Raw genomic sequence first — 15313 nt, 5'->3', positions numbered from 1 at the left:
ACCCACTGTGTATACAGGAGGAAACTTAGGTCTTATGAGAGAAGAAGTGTGTGGTCGTGAAATTAAAGACTACATATATATATACACACACACACACACACACACACAGATGAAGGGATGACTTAAGATGTCTTCTACTATGTTAAACCTGATACTTTGCCTCTTATCCATATTAATTTCTGAGGAATAATATTTTCTTTAAAGAAAAAATTATAAAAATAAATACTGTTATCCTGCATTAGCAGAAAGGCTGGAGCCCTGTCTTTCCCACGTCTCTCTTTCCAATTGCTGCTGTCTTCAGAGCCCTTCCTAACATGTGCCAGACCTCCCTTGGCCCTGTCCAAGCCTGGCACACCAGTGAATGAAATATTTGCATGAGGCAGCGTCATCTCATATAACCTTTGACTTCCCATCTGAATTGAGACAGACTTCCTGTTCACTTCCTAGCTGGGCTGCAGCATGCTGAAAAGCCACTCATCCTTCTGTAAAATGGGGCTGTAGTGCCTGAGGAGGCTTAAAAGAGCTGCAGTAAAATTCAGGAGGGAGAAAGCAGTGCTCTCTGTACTCACAGAGAAGAGATCCCTTCCTTATATTCCCAGAGGAAAAGCCAAGTGGCACATAAACCACTACTCCACCCTCACCAGGAAATTGTCTGGACTGTTCTGCATTTACCAGCCACCCTGGAACTTTCCCACTTGATGTTGGTGCTGGGCAAAATGCTCCCTTCCAGTGCTGTCCAGAGGGCTCCTTGCTGGTTGATGTGCTCCTGCTGCCCAGCTCTCTGCCTTCCCTGGATTTATGGTGACCCTGTCTCCCGTGTTAGGCAAAGCTTTCCGTTATGGGGTCTGCACTCACTTGGAGAAGGTAAAGAGTGTACAATATGGGTCTCTCACATTCCCTTCCTTTTCCAGTCCTGTGGGACCTCCCTTGCTTTCAGAGGAAGAGCAGGAGAAAAGGGGGAGCTGGAGAGAGCAGCAGGAACTGGCACTGGGTCTGCCATCAGTTCCTGCTGGTTCGTTGTGCTGGCTTTGACCCTTTATCAGCACAGTCTGTCTTCCCAGACAAGGGAAGAAGCTGGGCACTTGTGAAGCTGTCCCTCCTTGGGTCACTCTGTCAATGAGACTTCTCTGCCTGCTGACCTCCAGAATTTGTGGGGGTGGGGGTCCCCTCCTTGCTGCCCATCAGAACTGGATATGTTTGCAGAGCGTCCTTGTTTTTCTTCCTGTTTTTTCTTTGTTGACTGCCACTCCATGGTGCTCTAAAATACCCAGTCTTCTCCAGATCTCAGCTTTGAATGCCATACTGGACTGGGCAGCTACAGATCTTCCCCACTGGCCTCATCAAGCCTTTTCCAGTTTCCAGTAGTAGAAGGAAAATCTTCCTTTTGCTGACAGGATTAAAATGGAAGCACATTCTGGGCTTCGCTTTGTCCTAACACCACAGTTGCCCTGATATTTTCCATTTCCATTTAAGGACTGAATTAAGAATCATCATATCCTGGGGTCTTTTTCATACTCTGTTTAATATAACATTCTTTATTATTACTTTTAGAAAAGCTGAGTTGCATTTACAGGAGATCTTTCATGTGTTTAAATCTTTGGTTCCTTTATGTTTTTGTATGGTCACCCGTTCAACTTTCAACTCATGGCTTGAACTGAAAACAGGAAAGCCAGAAAGTGAGAATGTTTCCAAAATGTCATTTTCTCTTTGCAGTATATTTATAAAAGTTGAAAAAAAAATACCAAGGTCTCCTACACCAGCATTTCTGGAGCACTGAAAAAGGAACTATTCCTTTTTCTATAGCTACCCCTACCTCTTTCTGCCCCCAAAAAGCAGTTTATTGCTGTTATGCAGTGTAAGTGTGATCCTCAAGGCAGATAATTCTCACCATTTACCAAACAGAGAAGCAGGAAATCAAGAATCTTTCAGTGTGTCCAGTGTGGGTCAGTGCAGGAGGATGGAAGGGTCACTTCCCTTCTCCAGCTGCTTTTGACTAAATTGCTCAAGCTGGTGCAATTTGACTAAATTGCTCAAGATGATGCAATGTCTCAGACACCCACTGAAGATTTCTCAGTGACCACAAGGCATCACATTCCTACAGGGATGGCTCAACATCAGCATAGTAATGAGATAACCACAGGGAACCCAGAGAGAGAAGCTGATGGCACCAGGAAATAGCTTTACCTCACAGCACAAACTGTTTTGTTGCCAGAATTGGGGATAAAGATAAACCACTTTCTCCTGTCTGAAACAAAAGGCTTTAACACCTTCCAGATTAGCAGCTATGGAGGAAAAGGCAGCCAAAAGGGGCAGTGTCTGGGGGAGGCTTAGAGCCTTTGCTACTGGACTGTCAAAGGCTGCCTTTCATTAACCTCTCAGATTGTGCAATCGGATAAAGTCAAAGCCACATATTCAGATTTTGGATCTGATTTGATTTCTTAGTCCAGTTTCTTATCTCACAATCTATGGGTGAGTATCTTATTTGCCTGTTGGTAGAAGTAGTTTGGAGCGGGGTGTAGTATAGATGTGGTTTTTTAATAGATATTTCATGGACTAAATAATGCTGGCAGATCCTGTTTTCTTCTACCACAAGGAGAACATACAATTTATTCTTGTCTGATTATATTAAAAGAAATACAACACAAAAGGAAAAAGGAAGAAAACCACCAAAAAAGGATATGAAGATATAATCCCTTCTAGCCAAAAAAATACCAACTCTGTGACATCCTTGTGTGTGGGGAAAATCAGTTCCTAGATTATTTTGATAAACTTTGTTACAATCAGTTTCACACAAAACCCGGTTGTTTATTTAATCTTAACTGCTTGCAGAAATGTCATCCAGTAAGAACATGGAGGTTATTATTTTTCTTTTAGTTTAAAAAAAAGTTTGTTTATTTTTCTTCTGTTATTTGGTTTCTCCGTGTAGATTTATAAGGGCTCTGTCACCAGCAGTCTTGTATTTGCTTGTGAGCTGGGTGTGTGGTTTGTCTGCCTGGAAGGGCAGGAGCATCCACAGTGGGAGGCAGCTGAGTGGGGAGCAGATGGAGCCCCTGAGGCTTCCTGCACAGCCAGCATGGCCATGCCAAAGTGACCCTCAATTGGGAGCGAGTCATAACGTAGTGTCAGTCCATTTCAGGGTAGTGCCGTCACTACAAGGGGACCAAAACCTTTTGTGTTACCTGCAGGGTGAAATCAGAACCCCCCTCTGTCCCATAACTCCCTGGGTCCCCTGTGGAAGCTCACACAGGCTGTGGTGGCAGTCATCCAGGTTTCATGCTGACAACCATGGTTGGAGCCAGGGATGAAACTCTGTCTGCTTGGTGCTGCTGTGCTGTCCCACATGGCTGGTGATGCCCCTAACCCTCCCCTCTCGTGTGTTCTCTCCTCAGGCAAGATCCTGTTCCGGAGGAGCCATGTCCGAGACGTAGCAGTGAAGAGGCTGAAGCCCATCGATGAGTACTGCAGGGTAAGGCTCTGGGGAGCACAGCCCTCCTGCCTGGGGGCTCAGGGCACCACCATGCTTGCATTTCCCTGCTGGAGAGTGCTGACACCATCACAGGGAAGGATGGTCCTTCCCAAACACCACCCAGACTAACAGGGCAGGTGGAAACAGGCCGCCCGCCGTGTGCTCCCAGGGTCCTCGCAGCATTTTCCCTGGCAAACTTAATGTACTGGTTTGGTGCCTCATTTACTCTGTAAAGGCTCTAAGCCTCACCTGCCTAAATGTGGATTTTTTTTCTGCATCAGCCTTGATGATTTAAGAGTTGAGTAGGCAGAGTGGTGTTGCAGACATCTTTTATGAAAAATCCTTTCCTTAGGATTTTTCCTCCTGAGAAGCTGAGATGCCTCAGGAACAAAATGTAAACAATGGTTATCTGCTGCTGTGGAATGCAACAGGTGCATCTGTGATTGGCCCATGTTGGCTGTTTTTAATTAATTGCCAATCACAGTCAGCTGGCCCAGACTCTCTGTCCAAGACAGAAGCTTTTGTTATCATTCCTTATTATTCTATTCTTAACTAGTCTTCTGATGAAATCCTTTCTTCTATTCTTTTAGTATAGTTTTAATGTAATATATATAATAAAATAATAAATCGAGCCTTCTGAAACATGGAGTCAAATCCTCATCTCTTCCCTCATCCAAAAACCCCTGTGAACACCATCACAGAGTGGCACAACTAAGGTGCTGTTTTCTTCTGTTTTCTGCCTGTCTATCCCCGGGTGCCACATGAGGGACAGCAGTGGCTGGTGCAGCACTGAGGGTGGACCTGTGTCTTCCAGGAATGCTTCTCCTCATGAGTGAAAGCCTGGAAATTTATTGCTGGACAGAAAAGCTTGACTCTGTTGAGAAGAATATTAAGCCATCTAATCTTTTCTTTCTAAACTAGAGTTTATGGTTTGATGATAATTAATTCTCTGTCAGTAGAATAAAAGTCGTTTGCTTAGGCAAGTTCTACTTGCTTAGGCAAGTAGGATTCCCAGTTTTTGCAGAGGTATTGAGTCCGTCAGCACATTATTTAAACCCCAGACTTCCTCTCTTATTTCCCTTGAGGTTTTCTTTCCATTTTTAGAAAGTCAGAGGAGCAGGTGGAGGGGGAAAAAAGCATTCCCAAGAACTTCTCCAGTCAGACATTTGCTCATCCAAAATTGGAAGCAGATTGCCAAAGTGCCTGAGGCGTGCTGGGGGTGGTGGTGGTGGTGGTGAAACCCATGCCATCTGCACCCCCGGGGTGAGGAAGCTTCAATTAAAGTCTTCTCTCATGAGATCAGGCTTTCTTGTGTGACAATTAGTGTACTGTCTTCCTGCTGGCAGCCAAATGACTCTTTCTGAAATATGTAGGGTCTCAGTGGGTCCCCAGCCGCCCTCCTTCAGACAGGAACTGCCGGCGACAGGAGCAGCAAGGCCGGCTGATGTCAGGGTTCACCCAGCAGATGCTGGTGGGGAAAGCAGGGACTTTGTCACCCAGCAGTGAAAGCAGTGACCAGGGGCAGCTGGTTCTCTGGGACCCCATTGTCTGTGTCCCAGACAGACCTGACCTGACCCAGCCAGGCCTGCTGGGGCTCCACTGGTCATGGCCAAGGGGTGTGTTGTGGCTGATGGCACATTCACTGACACTGTGGTGCTGTGATTCCTGCTCTCTGCATTTCCTTTTTTCTCTCTTGGAGAATTCTGGCTCAGGTCATAGAATCACAGAATGGTTTCACTTTGGTTCAGATCTGCTGCTGCTGCTCAGACATGGTTGGATATGTCCCTGAAGCCAATCTGTTTACTTAATCCATGTATTGATAGATGCTGCATTTGTGAACAGAGACCCTGAAGTGTTGGATTAGCCCAGTTTCCCCCAGCCCAGTGTTTCCTGTCTCCAGCAGCAGCCACAGTGGTTCTCAGCACTGAGTATCACTAACCTTGAGTGACTTCTCCAGAATATTATTCCTGTGGTCTCTGGTACATATGTTTCTTGTGCTTGATGTAGTGTCTTTTTATTTAGTTTGCAGTTTACTGTAATTTGTATTTAATTTGCCTTTGTACCCATTTTCTGCTTTTCTACCCTTCTCCAGTGGATATTTTGACTCTTTAGAGAATTGTATGGAACTGTAGAGCAAGAGCATAATTTTGACAAGTTCAGTCCTACTTCTACAAGAGTTTGAAGCTTATGTCCACATTAATCCTCAAATGGGTAGGCTGACAAATCTGAAAAAATTAGAGATTTTTGCTGGAATGATGTGGGTGAAGCTGATGGAATAAAATGAATAAACAAAACAATAGACCTCTGTCCCCTGGAATCTGTGTGGCAGCAGAGGGGGAGGCAGGTCCAAATGCAAAGTTCATGGCATTTTGGGTTTTTTTGCAAGATAAGAGTTCTCCATCCATTTCACCTGTCCTGGAAAGCTGAAGCACAAATGGGGGATGCAAATGTTTGATCATTTGTTGTTTTGTTTTTGCAGACTGTCTGTCAGTGTGGAAATTTGCATGGTTGAGAAGCAGGTCTTACTCCTGCGTGTGGAAGTGCTTGTGGTTTCTGTGCCAGGAACAGGCAGAGGCTGTCTTAGAGTTTGTGGGGATACTTGGCAGTAAGGGGAGGTCTGCAGAAGATTCTGTATCAGGGGCATGATCCCTCTGGACCCTACAGCTTCCATCTCTGTACCCCTCATGCCTGGGTTGTTCCTAGTGCATTGTAGCAGCTTAGAGAAATGCCATCACAGAGGTACCTAGGCCAGTGGTTTTGCTAAGGCTGCAAGAAACTTTGAAGTTGCAATGAAAATGAGAGGAGTGGGATACATGGGAAGATTTCCAGGAGTTTTCTCATCTGTAAACATGAAAGTGCAGAGCCTGGATGTCCTTACTGGTAACCTGAGTGAGTTACCAAACAAACTGTGTTTTGCCAGTAAATGTGTGCTGCCCACTGGAATTAGTCTCTCTGGATGATTTCCCTCTTAACTGTAGGCTTGGAATTAGTTTAGTGTGATTTAAGGTCTTCTGGGCTCATTGGGCCCGATTTTCTAAATTTGTTTAGGAATTTTTGCCAATGTGAAAGAAAGAGCAACTTCATAGAGCTCCCTTCCCGAGGGGCATTTTATTTATGAGGCTTTTGATCTCAAACACACCTCTGGTAAGTGTTTGTCCAGTGTGTACCATCCTGTCTTCAAGAAAGACCTTTCAGGTCAGTGGTTCACGAAACTGTCACTCTGTCCTTTCACAGCTCTCTGGGAAGACTCGGGCCAGAATTTGCTGACTTCCATAAATTTGTGTGTGCTGATCCTAATTGAGGGAAGCATCTTTGTGCAGGGAAGACCTTAAGATGTAGCATCCCATTGTCATAAACACTAACCTGGTTTTGTCACATGCCTTCATGCTGTCCCATAAAACTGGTTGGTTGAGCTTTTCTCTAATGAGACTTGAGTATCCAAATGGGCACCACCTAAATAGAAATTAAATGAGCGAGTCACATCAGTGCCAGGAAGTACTTTTATTAATGTCATTCTTTTATTAATGTTCACTATTTGAGAGACCATATTTCACAAACATAATTACCTCCCTCTTGGTCTCAGTCCTGCCTCTCTTTCAAGGTTTAATCCTTGAGCCTGTCAAGACAGGTACACAGACATTTCTCTCTCTATCTGTTGTACAACTAAGCTAGTTTGATTGAAGATGGAATTGTAGTCCTCGTCAAGAATGGGAGTTTAACTAAAATACTTTCAAAATTTATCTGTTATTAGTGAAATACTTTCAAACTTGATCTGACATCTTTAATTCATGTTTCAGAATCCCAATGCATTTAGACTGGCTGCAGTAATGAGAGTTTATTTTTTGCAACACTCTCCTCAGCACCTGGAGCAGAGCCTTGTTTTCCATTGTGTTATGGTGCTTCCATGCCAGAGCTCTTACAATGTTCCAGTTACTTCCAAAACTGCACCCTCTTTCCTCCGTTTCTCAGCTCTTTATTTATTCCCATGTCTTCTCCAGTCTGAACCACCACCATTCATTCTTCATCCACTTCCTTGCCTGCCTGTCAGTGTTTGCCATCCACCACTTCAGTGCTTTAGTTCGAGGTTCTCAGTCAAACAGAAGGTGTTTTCATATAGATAAAACAACTTATTTCTTTGTTCTCAGAAATTATCTATTTTATTTGCACCTTCCCCCTTGCTGGGCTCATGGCCATTCCCAAACATCTGGCTCTAGTGACTAATGTTAATGAAAATGATAAACAATTAGAGGAAAAGTAAGGGAGTCATAACTGTGCAGTATTGTGAGCTGGCACTGTGTCTTTGTATGCAGAGCTGGGAAGAAACCCACTGGACATTAGGGATTTAAAAGCTGTGCATTTGAAGTGTCTCTAGGGGCTGTGTGAAGACAATCAATGATTCACCCCTTCCAGAGCCAGACACTCATGGCAGGGGGTAGACAAAGCACCCTCTGAGGATGCTGCTCTTTCTCTAGCAATGATACAAGCTGATAGACGAGTGTGGGCAGTCTCCCATGTAAGACACATGAAGTTCAGTGGGGTGAATACCATTCTGTGCAAATATTCACCATGGGTGAATACCATTCTGTGCAAATACACACACATGTGCTGTGCATCTCTGCATACACACATCTCTGCATCAGCTTTCTATAAATGTACCTGCAAAAATGCAACTCACAGCCCTCAATATTCATCATTAGGTGTGCCTGCAGGGTTTTATACCATGTATTCCCTGAACCCTTTGAGCTGTGATACAGTCCCACAGAGCAGTTTCCAGTTCTTGTAACCTCAAGCAATGAACCCCTGCCTGCACTTGGTGCTCTGCTGGTTTTGATTGCTATGTGTGGCACACAGCAGCTTTCCACAGGTGGGCTGGGGCTCTGAGAGTACCTGGCCATCCCCAGCACACCCTGCTCACACCCTGCCTAATGTTAAGCTTTTCAATAGCCTTTTGAGTCACCTGCTCTGCAAGGCTGTAAGCTGTACTATAGAGCCAGACATGATTACAGGCTGGAAGGACACATGAAAGCCTATCTATCTCCTGAGGGATGTGTGAGGGCTGAGCAGTGCACGTCCTGTGCATGCCAAACAAGGAAACATGCTGTTACTGATAGTTCTCAATGCTTGTGCAAGGCTGAGTTCTGCTTGCTGGCGCTTTTTATCTCTCACCTTTCCTGTGCAAGTTCCTTGCTGTTCCTGGATGCTTGCTGTTTGTAGCTGTGTGTGTTTACCTCTGGTTTCCACATCCCCAGAAGAATGTCACTTCCCTGTCCTTTCTCACCTTTGTGTTCCTCTTTGTTCCTCTTTACACTTCTTCCCTTGACCCTGCAGTCTTTCCTTCAGGCTGTTTCAGCTCTGCCCTGGAACTGTCTTGCTGGGAATGCCAGAAGCTTGCATTTTCCCCTTGCAGAGCGACAGCGTGTCCCTGATCTCCTCAGTTCACTTTTTGTTTGCTCACCAGGATCGTGTTGGCTTTGACTTGTTCATGTGAGTGTTGTGTATTTGCTGAAGAGACACTTGTCTCACTAAACAGTGTCACTGCTCCCTGCTGCTATTCAAAATTTAATAGAAAGGTCCTGATTGGTTAATATCCTTGGTTGCACTTTTTTTAACCATTTCTTAGAGTTTCTTACCACTTCTTTGGGTTTTGTTCCTTAAAAAAAAAAGTAAAAATGGACTGGTTTGACTTTATACCTGAGCTTCCCAAAAAGCATGCAATGGCAAGTTACTATGGGCTGGATTTCAGTCCATCTCTGTGCATAAGCCTGGAAATTGCAGCACGGGGAGATGATTCAGAAGCAGAAGAGCCAGCCCTGCCCCAGGGTGGGAAGGTGGATGGCTGGGTGTGGAAATGACTGGCTGATTTTTATCCACTCCCTACAAAAGCCTGGAGTCAGAGAGGTGCTTTTCAGCCATCCCCCTTCAGCTCAGCAGGACCACAGTGCTTCTGGGGGTTTCCAGGCAGCCAACCACAGATTCAGGGGGTTCAGATTTCCCAAAGCATCCCTCAATTTAGAAACAAAAATCTCACAGCAGCTTTTCATTCCTCCATCACTGAACACCTACTCTGTGCTCAGCTCAGTATTGACATCTGGAGCCTGGCTCTTGGGAAGGGTGAGCACCTGTGACCTGTAGGGAAGTGGGGACTCTTTGGGAACGCATCTGATGCCCCAGACACCCCGTACTGGGTGTGACTCGGGTATTTGTGTTTCTCTAGTAATGATACATATGGTTTGCACTGCTTGCTCCTGCCCCATTGACTGTGCAAGATTGAGCCCTTTGGGATTTCAAAACACACTGTAGATATTGAATATCTGAGCCTCCTAACCTTTCTGCAGATTAGGTAAGTGTTATTGCTCAGCATTGTAAGGGGGTAACTGAAGATATATCCCAGCTGAATTTGATGAAAAGAGGTTAAGTAACCTGCCCTAACCAAAAAGGGTGTGAGTAGTAGAGCCAGTGCTAAATATCAGCTCCATCCACTGTTGGGTAGACAGCTTTGCTTTGCTGTCTCTTGCTTGGGGTGCAGATGAATAAATGTTGTTTATGTTCTTGTTAGCCAGTGCTGGTGAGGCATGGATCTTTCAACATGCTGTGATCATTACTATTCCTGGGCACTTCCTGACTTCCCAGTGTTATTCCTGGTTTGTCAGCTGGATGCATGTATTTGTGTACAGTAGGAAAAAAGGCAGAGCTCACACCTTTGTTACACTTTTAGACAAGTTTGAACAAACAGAGGTGGAGACCAGGGCATCCTTTGTTCTCGTAAAAGTGCTTGAGCTTTCCAGCTGTTCAGTTTCATCCTGCCTTAGTGCAGCAGCCAGTGGTGCTTACCCTGGCACTTGCACCCACCAAGCTCTTGCCCAGCTGCTGCATCTGATGCTGCTTCCTTTGCAAGGCATCTTTTTCAGCTCCATAGTGCAATTCCACATGACCAAAGGCCAGAGCTTCATTTTTCACAGGCCTAGTGATACCAAATGAATTTTCCTAATGCCCTTAATGTTCCCTTCACAAAGGAGAGGAGAGCTGTAGGTGTGAAGCATTTGACTTTGAATTTATGAACACCTCAAAACAAGACCCAGTCATCTAATACTGGAGACTGCAATTTCATAGCAGGCTTTTTCCAACTCTTTTCCTTCACATCCCCAAGCAAATGTGGTCTTGGAAACAAATCTGGCCACTTCTAAAGCCTGGCTAAAAACAGCTGTGTTGGTGACCAACTGCCCTGTCCTGCCTTTGTGCTTTGGTTGGACCTTCTGGCGTGTCTGACCAAGATCAGTCAGATGTCTCATGGTTAATATAACCTGTTCACCTAATGCATCTTCATTTAGTTCTGGTGCAATTTTTCATCTGTCTTTCAAGATTGTTTGTCCTACTTTCAACTAGGAGGAGAGCCAGACAATCTCATTTTGTCAAACAGGTTTATAGCAACTCTAAGAAGCTTGGTCTATATTTAACCTGTGGCCTATTTTCAGCATAACTTAGCGCAGGAGGAGGTGAAGTCCAGCCTCTTTTCCTCTCCTGCTTGTCATTTCTGGAGGCAGCCTCCCAGTCAGGTCACTGAGAGCTGCTGCCCCATCTCTGTGGGCTGGGGACAGCTCTTTAACTTCTTTTGGCACCATAAAGATCTAGATTCTGAACAGCAAATTCATAGCATGTTTCTGCCTTGTGTGCTTGTCTTATTTCAGTTCTTGCTTTCCAGTACACTTCAACATAATGTGGTTGATGCCCAGACTGTACTTAGCTATTGCTGAATGTGACAAGTGCTATGTCCCTCTGCCAAGGCCAGTGCACAGACACTGCTAGCCAGGATGTGCTGTGCAACCTTCTTCATTCAAAAAAAGCCTCTCTGTGTTTTGGTTGGGTTTGATTTGTTTTTTTCAGGCACTTAATCAAACTTCCTTTCCTGTTAATTTAGGAGCAAATTGTTGTTTGGTTTGGTTTGGTTATGGGTTTTTTTTTAGCAAACTCTGCTTTTTGTGTGGACAGCGCTTCATGGAAGGCTTTATGAGCACATTAATCTGTTGTCTGAATGGGTGTTGAATTTGTGTGCATTGACACAAGGCCTGTAAGCCCTAACCTCAGTGTGTGAGGTGCTGTGCAAGCCCATATCACAGACTGTCCCAGCCACAGAGCACTTATCTGCACATAAGTGCAGTGTCATGGTTTTGCACTTATGGACCAAACTCTGCTCTTGAGCACGTGGCAAAATAAATTACATTGGCTGATTCTAAGAACTGCTGCTTGTCTGAATTCATTGCTTCCTACCTGACATTTGTAGTAAGGGCTTGTTGTTTCCTTTCTTCTCAGGTTAGTAGCCAGGTGTGCTGCTAACCTGTATTCTTCAGTATTCCTTTCCCCTTGCCAGGATGTTTTGCCTCCTTGTGCTTGGCAGTTTAGATTTTGATGCCATGTTTTAAACTTGGCTTATGTCTAAGTGCTTCTCACCCTCTGCTTTGTTTTGCAGGCACTGGTTCGGCTTCCTCCCCATATTTCACAGTGTGATGAAGTCTTCAGGTTCTTCGAGGCTCGCCCAGAAGACCTTAACCCTCCAAAAGAGTAAGTGTGGTGTTGGTTTTTCAGTGCTGCTCAGTACATTTTGATTAGCTGGAAGGAAAAGGTCATTTGTTTTCATTACTGCTGTAGACGTGGGAACAGATTTTGTAGCTTTCATTACTACCTAGAAAATGCCCAGCAGTTACACACAACCACTTTGGGTGAGTGGAGGACAGGGAAGTCAAGCAGCCCTCAGACACAATTTTCAGCCATTCTCCACCCACCTTTGCATTGTTTCTTGCTCATGGTTCTAATGAGGGAACCTCCCCTGGTTTGTAGGTTTTACCTGATAGTTATCACCAGGGAGTCATTCAGTTCCCAAAAAGCATTGGCTCAGTAGCAGGGGGAAATCCTGCCAGTAAGCACTTGGCTCATAATTACCAGCTGCTTCTTTAAATGTACTCCTGCCCAGAGATACTTAGCTATCGGTAGGGAGCAAGATTGTGGTCCAGATCCAAAATTGTCTCTGGAGAGTCTATTCTTTCTGAGCAGGAAGCCAAGAAAAGGAGGAGGGAAAGAGCTCCCATTAAACACGAGACAGAATTGTAGCCTTTACCTTGGAGCAGACAGGCTGATTCATGCTGATGCACTCAGGGTCCATAGGACTCATTTATCCAGGGAAAGCATTGGCAGGAGGGTATTTACAAGCAACAGAGCTGCCTGGCCTGGTATTTCCTTTTCGCTTTCATCCCAAACAGGATATATTTTATTGTACTCTGCAATAAGATTTCGACTTGGTCCCATTGTGTTTTGTGCTGCTTTGTTGCATGATTTGAAACCTGATTGCAGGCAGTGTTACTGTAATTTGCTTTCTCTCATGTTTGCACAGCCCACTGGATAAGGGGAAATGGATGCAAAGCTTATGGGTTTTGGGCACTTCAGCACATGCAAACCTGTAGTTATTGAAAAGATTTATATTGGCTTCAGCTGTCTGCTTCCATGTTGGTGAAAAAGAGAGGAGGACCTTTGCAATTTGATTTCCAGACTTTGTTCCTTGCACATGCACAGGTTTGTACAAGGAGATGTGTTAACATGTGTACTAAAGAAAGCACTACTAGCATCACTGAGAGTTTCCATTTAGGGTCTGCAAGTAGGTTTGCAAAGGTTGCTTGATCCCACAACACCCCATTCGCAATGCAAAGACACATCCCTGTGTGCCAGGCAGAAACACACATCCAGAAGAGAAGTTAGGTCCTAAGAGTTATGGAAGAGTTCACGTGGAGGATCTCATATGGAGGTTATGAGTCTGCTTGAAACTTCTGTCTGCTTTCTGTACTGATGCAGACCCTACAGCACCTCTGCAAGGCAGGGGCCTGGGACCCAGGCCCACCCCCAGATGTACACTAACCATTATGGCTTGCATCCCTTGTCCCTACTCAAAGTTGTAGAGGGCCTGTTTGACAGCCTTGCAGGAATTTTCAAGTTATCCCTTCACTCCCCTCTGGAAAAACAAAAAAGACTAAATGTTCTCAGCCCAAGCCTTGCATCCTATTCCAACCTAGTAATAAGTATGATTTATTTCCCTGGAAAATGTAGAGCAATAACCTGATTAAATCTCACTTCACTAATGTCTGCAAGACATTAATCTAGCTGGGTTTAAACAAATCCTACCTCGTCTTCTGTAAGCAAACAGATCTTAGGGAAGGTGTCTAAGGTTTCTGCTGGGAGTGCTTCACAAAAGATGTATTGTTGAAACTGAAGATTAGTCTCTACAAAAAGATGATGTAAAAGCCAACGGAAACATCTTAGTGTTTTTCTTCTGTGAACTGAGGGGGAAGGGAGGAGATCTGAGGCTCACTGGACCACTGTGTAGGGTCTGGGGGAAGGACACCTCCAGGGCGATTCTGAACCTCAGCAGGCACTGCAGGAAGGAGCATGATTCCAGAGAAATCTCAGTGTATTCCCTTGTTTTCTTACTCTGTCAAGCCCCTCCAGAAACAGTGAGCCAGTGGTGCCCAAGCCCTTTGAATTCAGTCTTCCCTGGACCTCATTGTTCATCATTCCTCTCACTGGAGGTAGGGCTGTAGCCTGGAGGCATCATCTAGACTATCCTAATTATGTTATCTATTTCTTCAGCTGCTTCTTTTAGCCCTCAGCACAGAGGTAGTTTGTATGTTGCTCTGTCAGCACAGACATTGGCATTCAGCTTGCTGGGTTAAAGAACAATAAGCAAGTGACTCGGCCACCAAGGGGCAGAGAACAGAATTGCTTCTGCTGCCTGCATGTCTCCTCTCTGTGCACAATGAGATGATCTTTAGCTTCATGTTGACCTGCTCAGTTTTTATGCAGCAGCTTGGCCTCATAAAACCAAGCTCATAAAGCCTGACCTAGGGTTTAATTAACTAACTAATTTTCAGGAGTGTAACTTTAATCCCATGTGCATTTGGGTTGTTGAGCCCAGAGAGTCCATTGAGTTGAGTCTCAGTGACTAAACCTGTGCTTCCAGACAGAAATACATGCGAGTTTAGACTTTGAGGGAGGAGACACAAAAATGCCTGGTTTACCTAGCAGCTGGGATGTGCAGAGAGGTATCCATGCCTTTAATTGCTGAACCATGGCTTGCTATGGTGCACTAATCCACGTAGCACTGCATTAATCCAGCCGCAAAGCTGAGCTCTTCACTTCTGTTCTATTGTCCTGAAGGACACCAGAACTCCCCTGCAGCTCCTTAGGCACTGGATGTTACAAATGGGTTGCTGGCTTCTTCCTTACAGCCCTTCATCTGCCCTGCCCTTGCCTCCTCCCTGCTTCTCTGTGGCTCCTGTCTGGGCTGTGCCGTGTTTGGCTGCTCCCTGCAGAGCCATTTCCTACTGCTGCTGTGCTGAGTGCCTGCAGTGCTGAGCAGCTCACAGCCCAGCTACAGCAAAAGCTGGCCTTTCCCAATCTCTCAGAATCTGGCCAGTTTGTTTCGCTTGAATTCACAGCTTACGTTTTCTGTTTCCTGTTTTGGTGATGGTCCAGGCCTTCAAGTCCTGTGACAATAGGCAGAAGGTATTTCTTCCAGCCCATTAAACCTCTCCTGGGTACAGCAGCTCACAGGCAGAGCTGGAGAGATGTCTCAAGAAATCTCAGCATTTGCACTGGCTGACAGTCTCCTCGAGCCTGCTCCTGCTGGTGGAGATAGCTCCAGGCCAGGTAGCTGCCAACAGCAGGTTTCCCTCATGTGGCATGGGAGAGACCTTGGCAGGACACTAAATTCCTGTGTGGAATGGTCTAGGAGCTGTTCAGGCTGTTCCACATGGTGAAAGCATGGCTTTTGCAAGGGATCTGGGGGGCCAAGGGAGCAGTGATGTG

General features: G+C 45.3%; 1 protein-coding gene across 2 annotated transcripts in view; it reads left to right on the top strand.

Moving 5' to 3' along the window:
* SH3PXD2A (SH3 and PX domains 2A) overlaps window positions 1–15313 on the top strand; it is a 234716-nt gene that overhangs the window by 95148 nt on the left and 124255 nt on the right. For both annotated transcript variants that reach the window (XM_036385914.1, XM_036385913.1), the window contains exons 4-5: window positions 3390–3466; window positions 11931–12022. In XM_036385914.1, coding sequence (XP_036241807.1) covers window positions 3390–3466; window positions 11931–12022 — 169 coding nt within the window. The remainder of the gene's footprint in view (window positions 1–3389; window positions 3467–11930; window positions 12023–15313) is intronic.

Source organism: Molothrus ater, chromosome 8 (assembly GCF_012460135.2).
Source record: "Molothrus ater isolate BHLD 08-10-18 breed brown headed cowbird chromosome 8, BPBGC_Mater_1.1, whole genome shotgun sequence".
Lineage (NCBI taxonomy): Eukaryota > Metazoa > Chordata > Aves > Passeriformes > Icteridae > Molothrus > Molothrus ater.
This window is presented reverse-complemented; position numbering and strand designations above follow the sequence as displayed.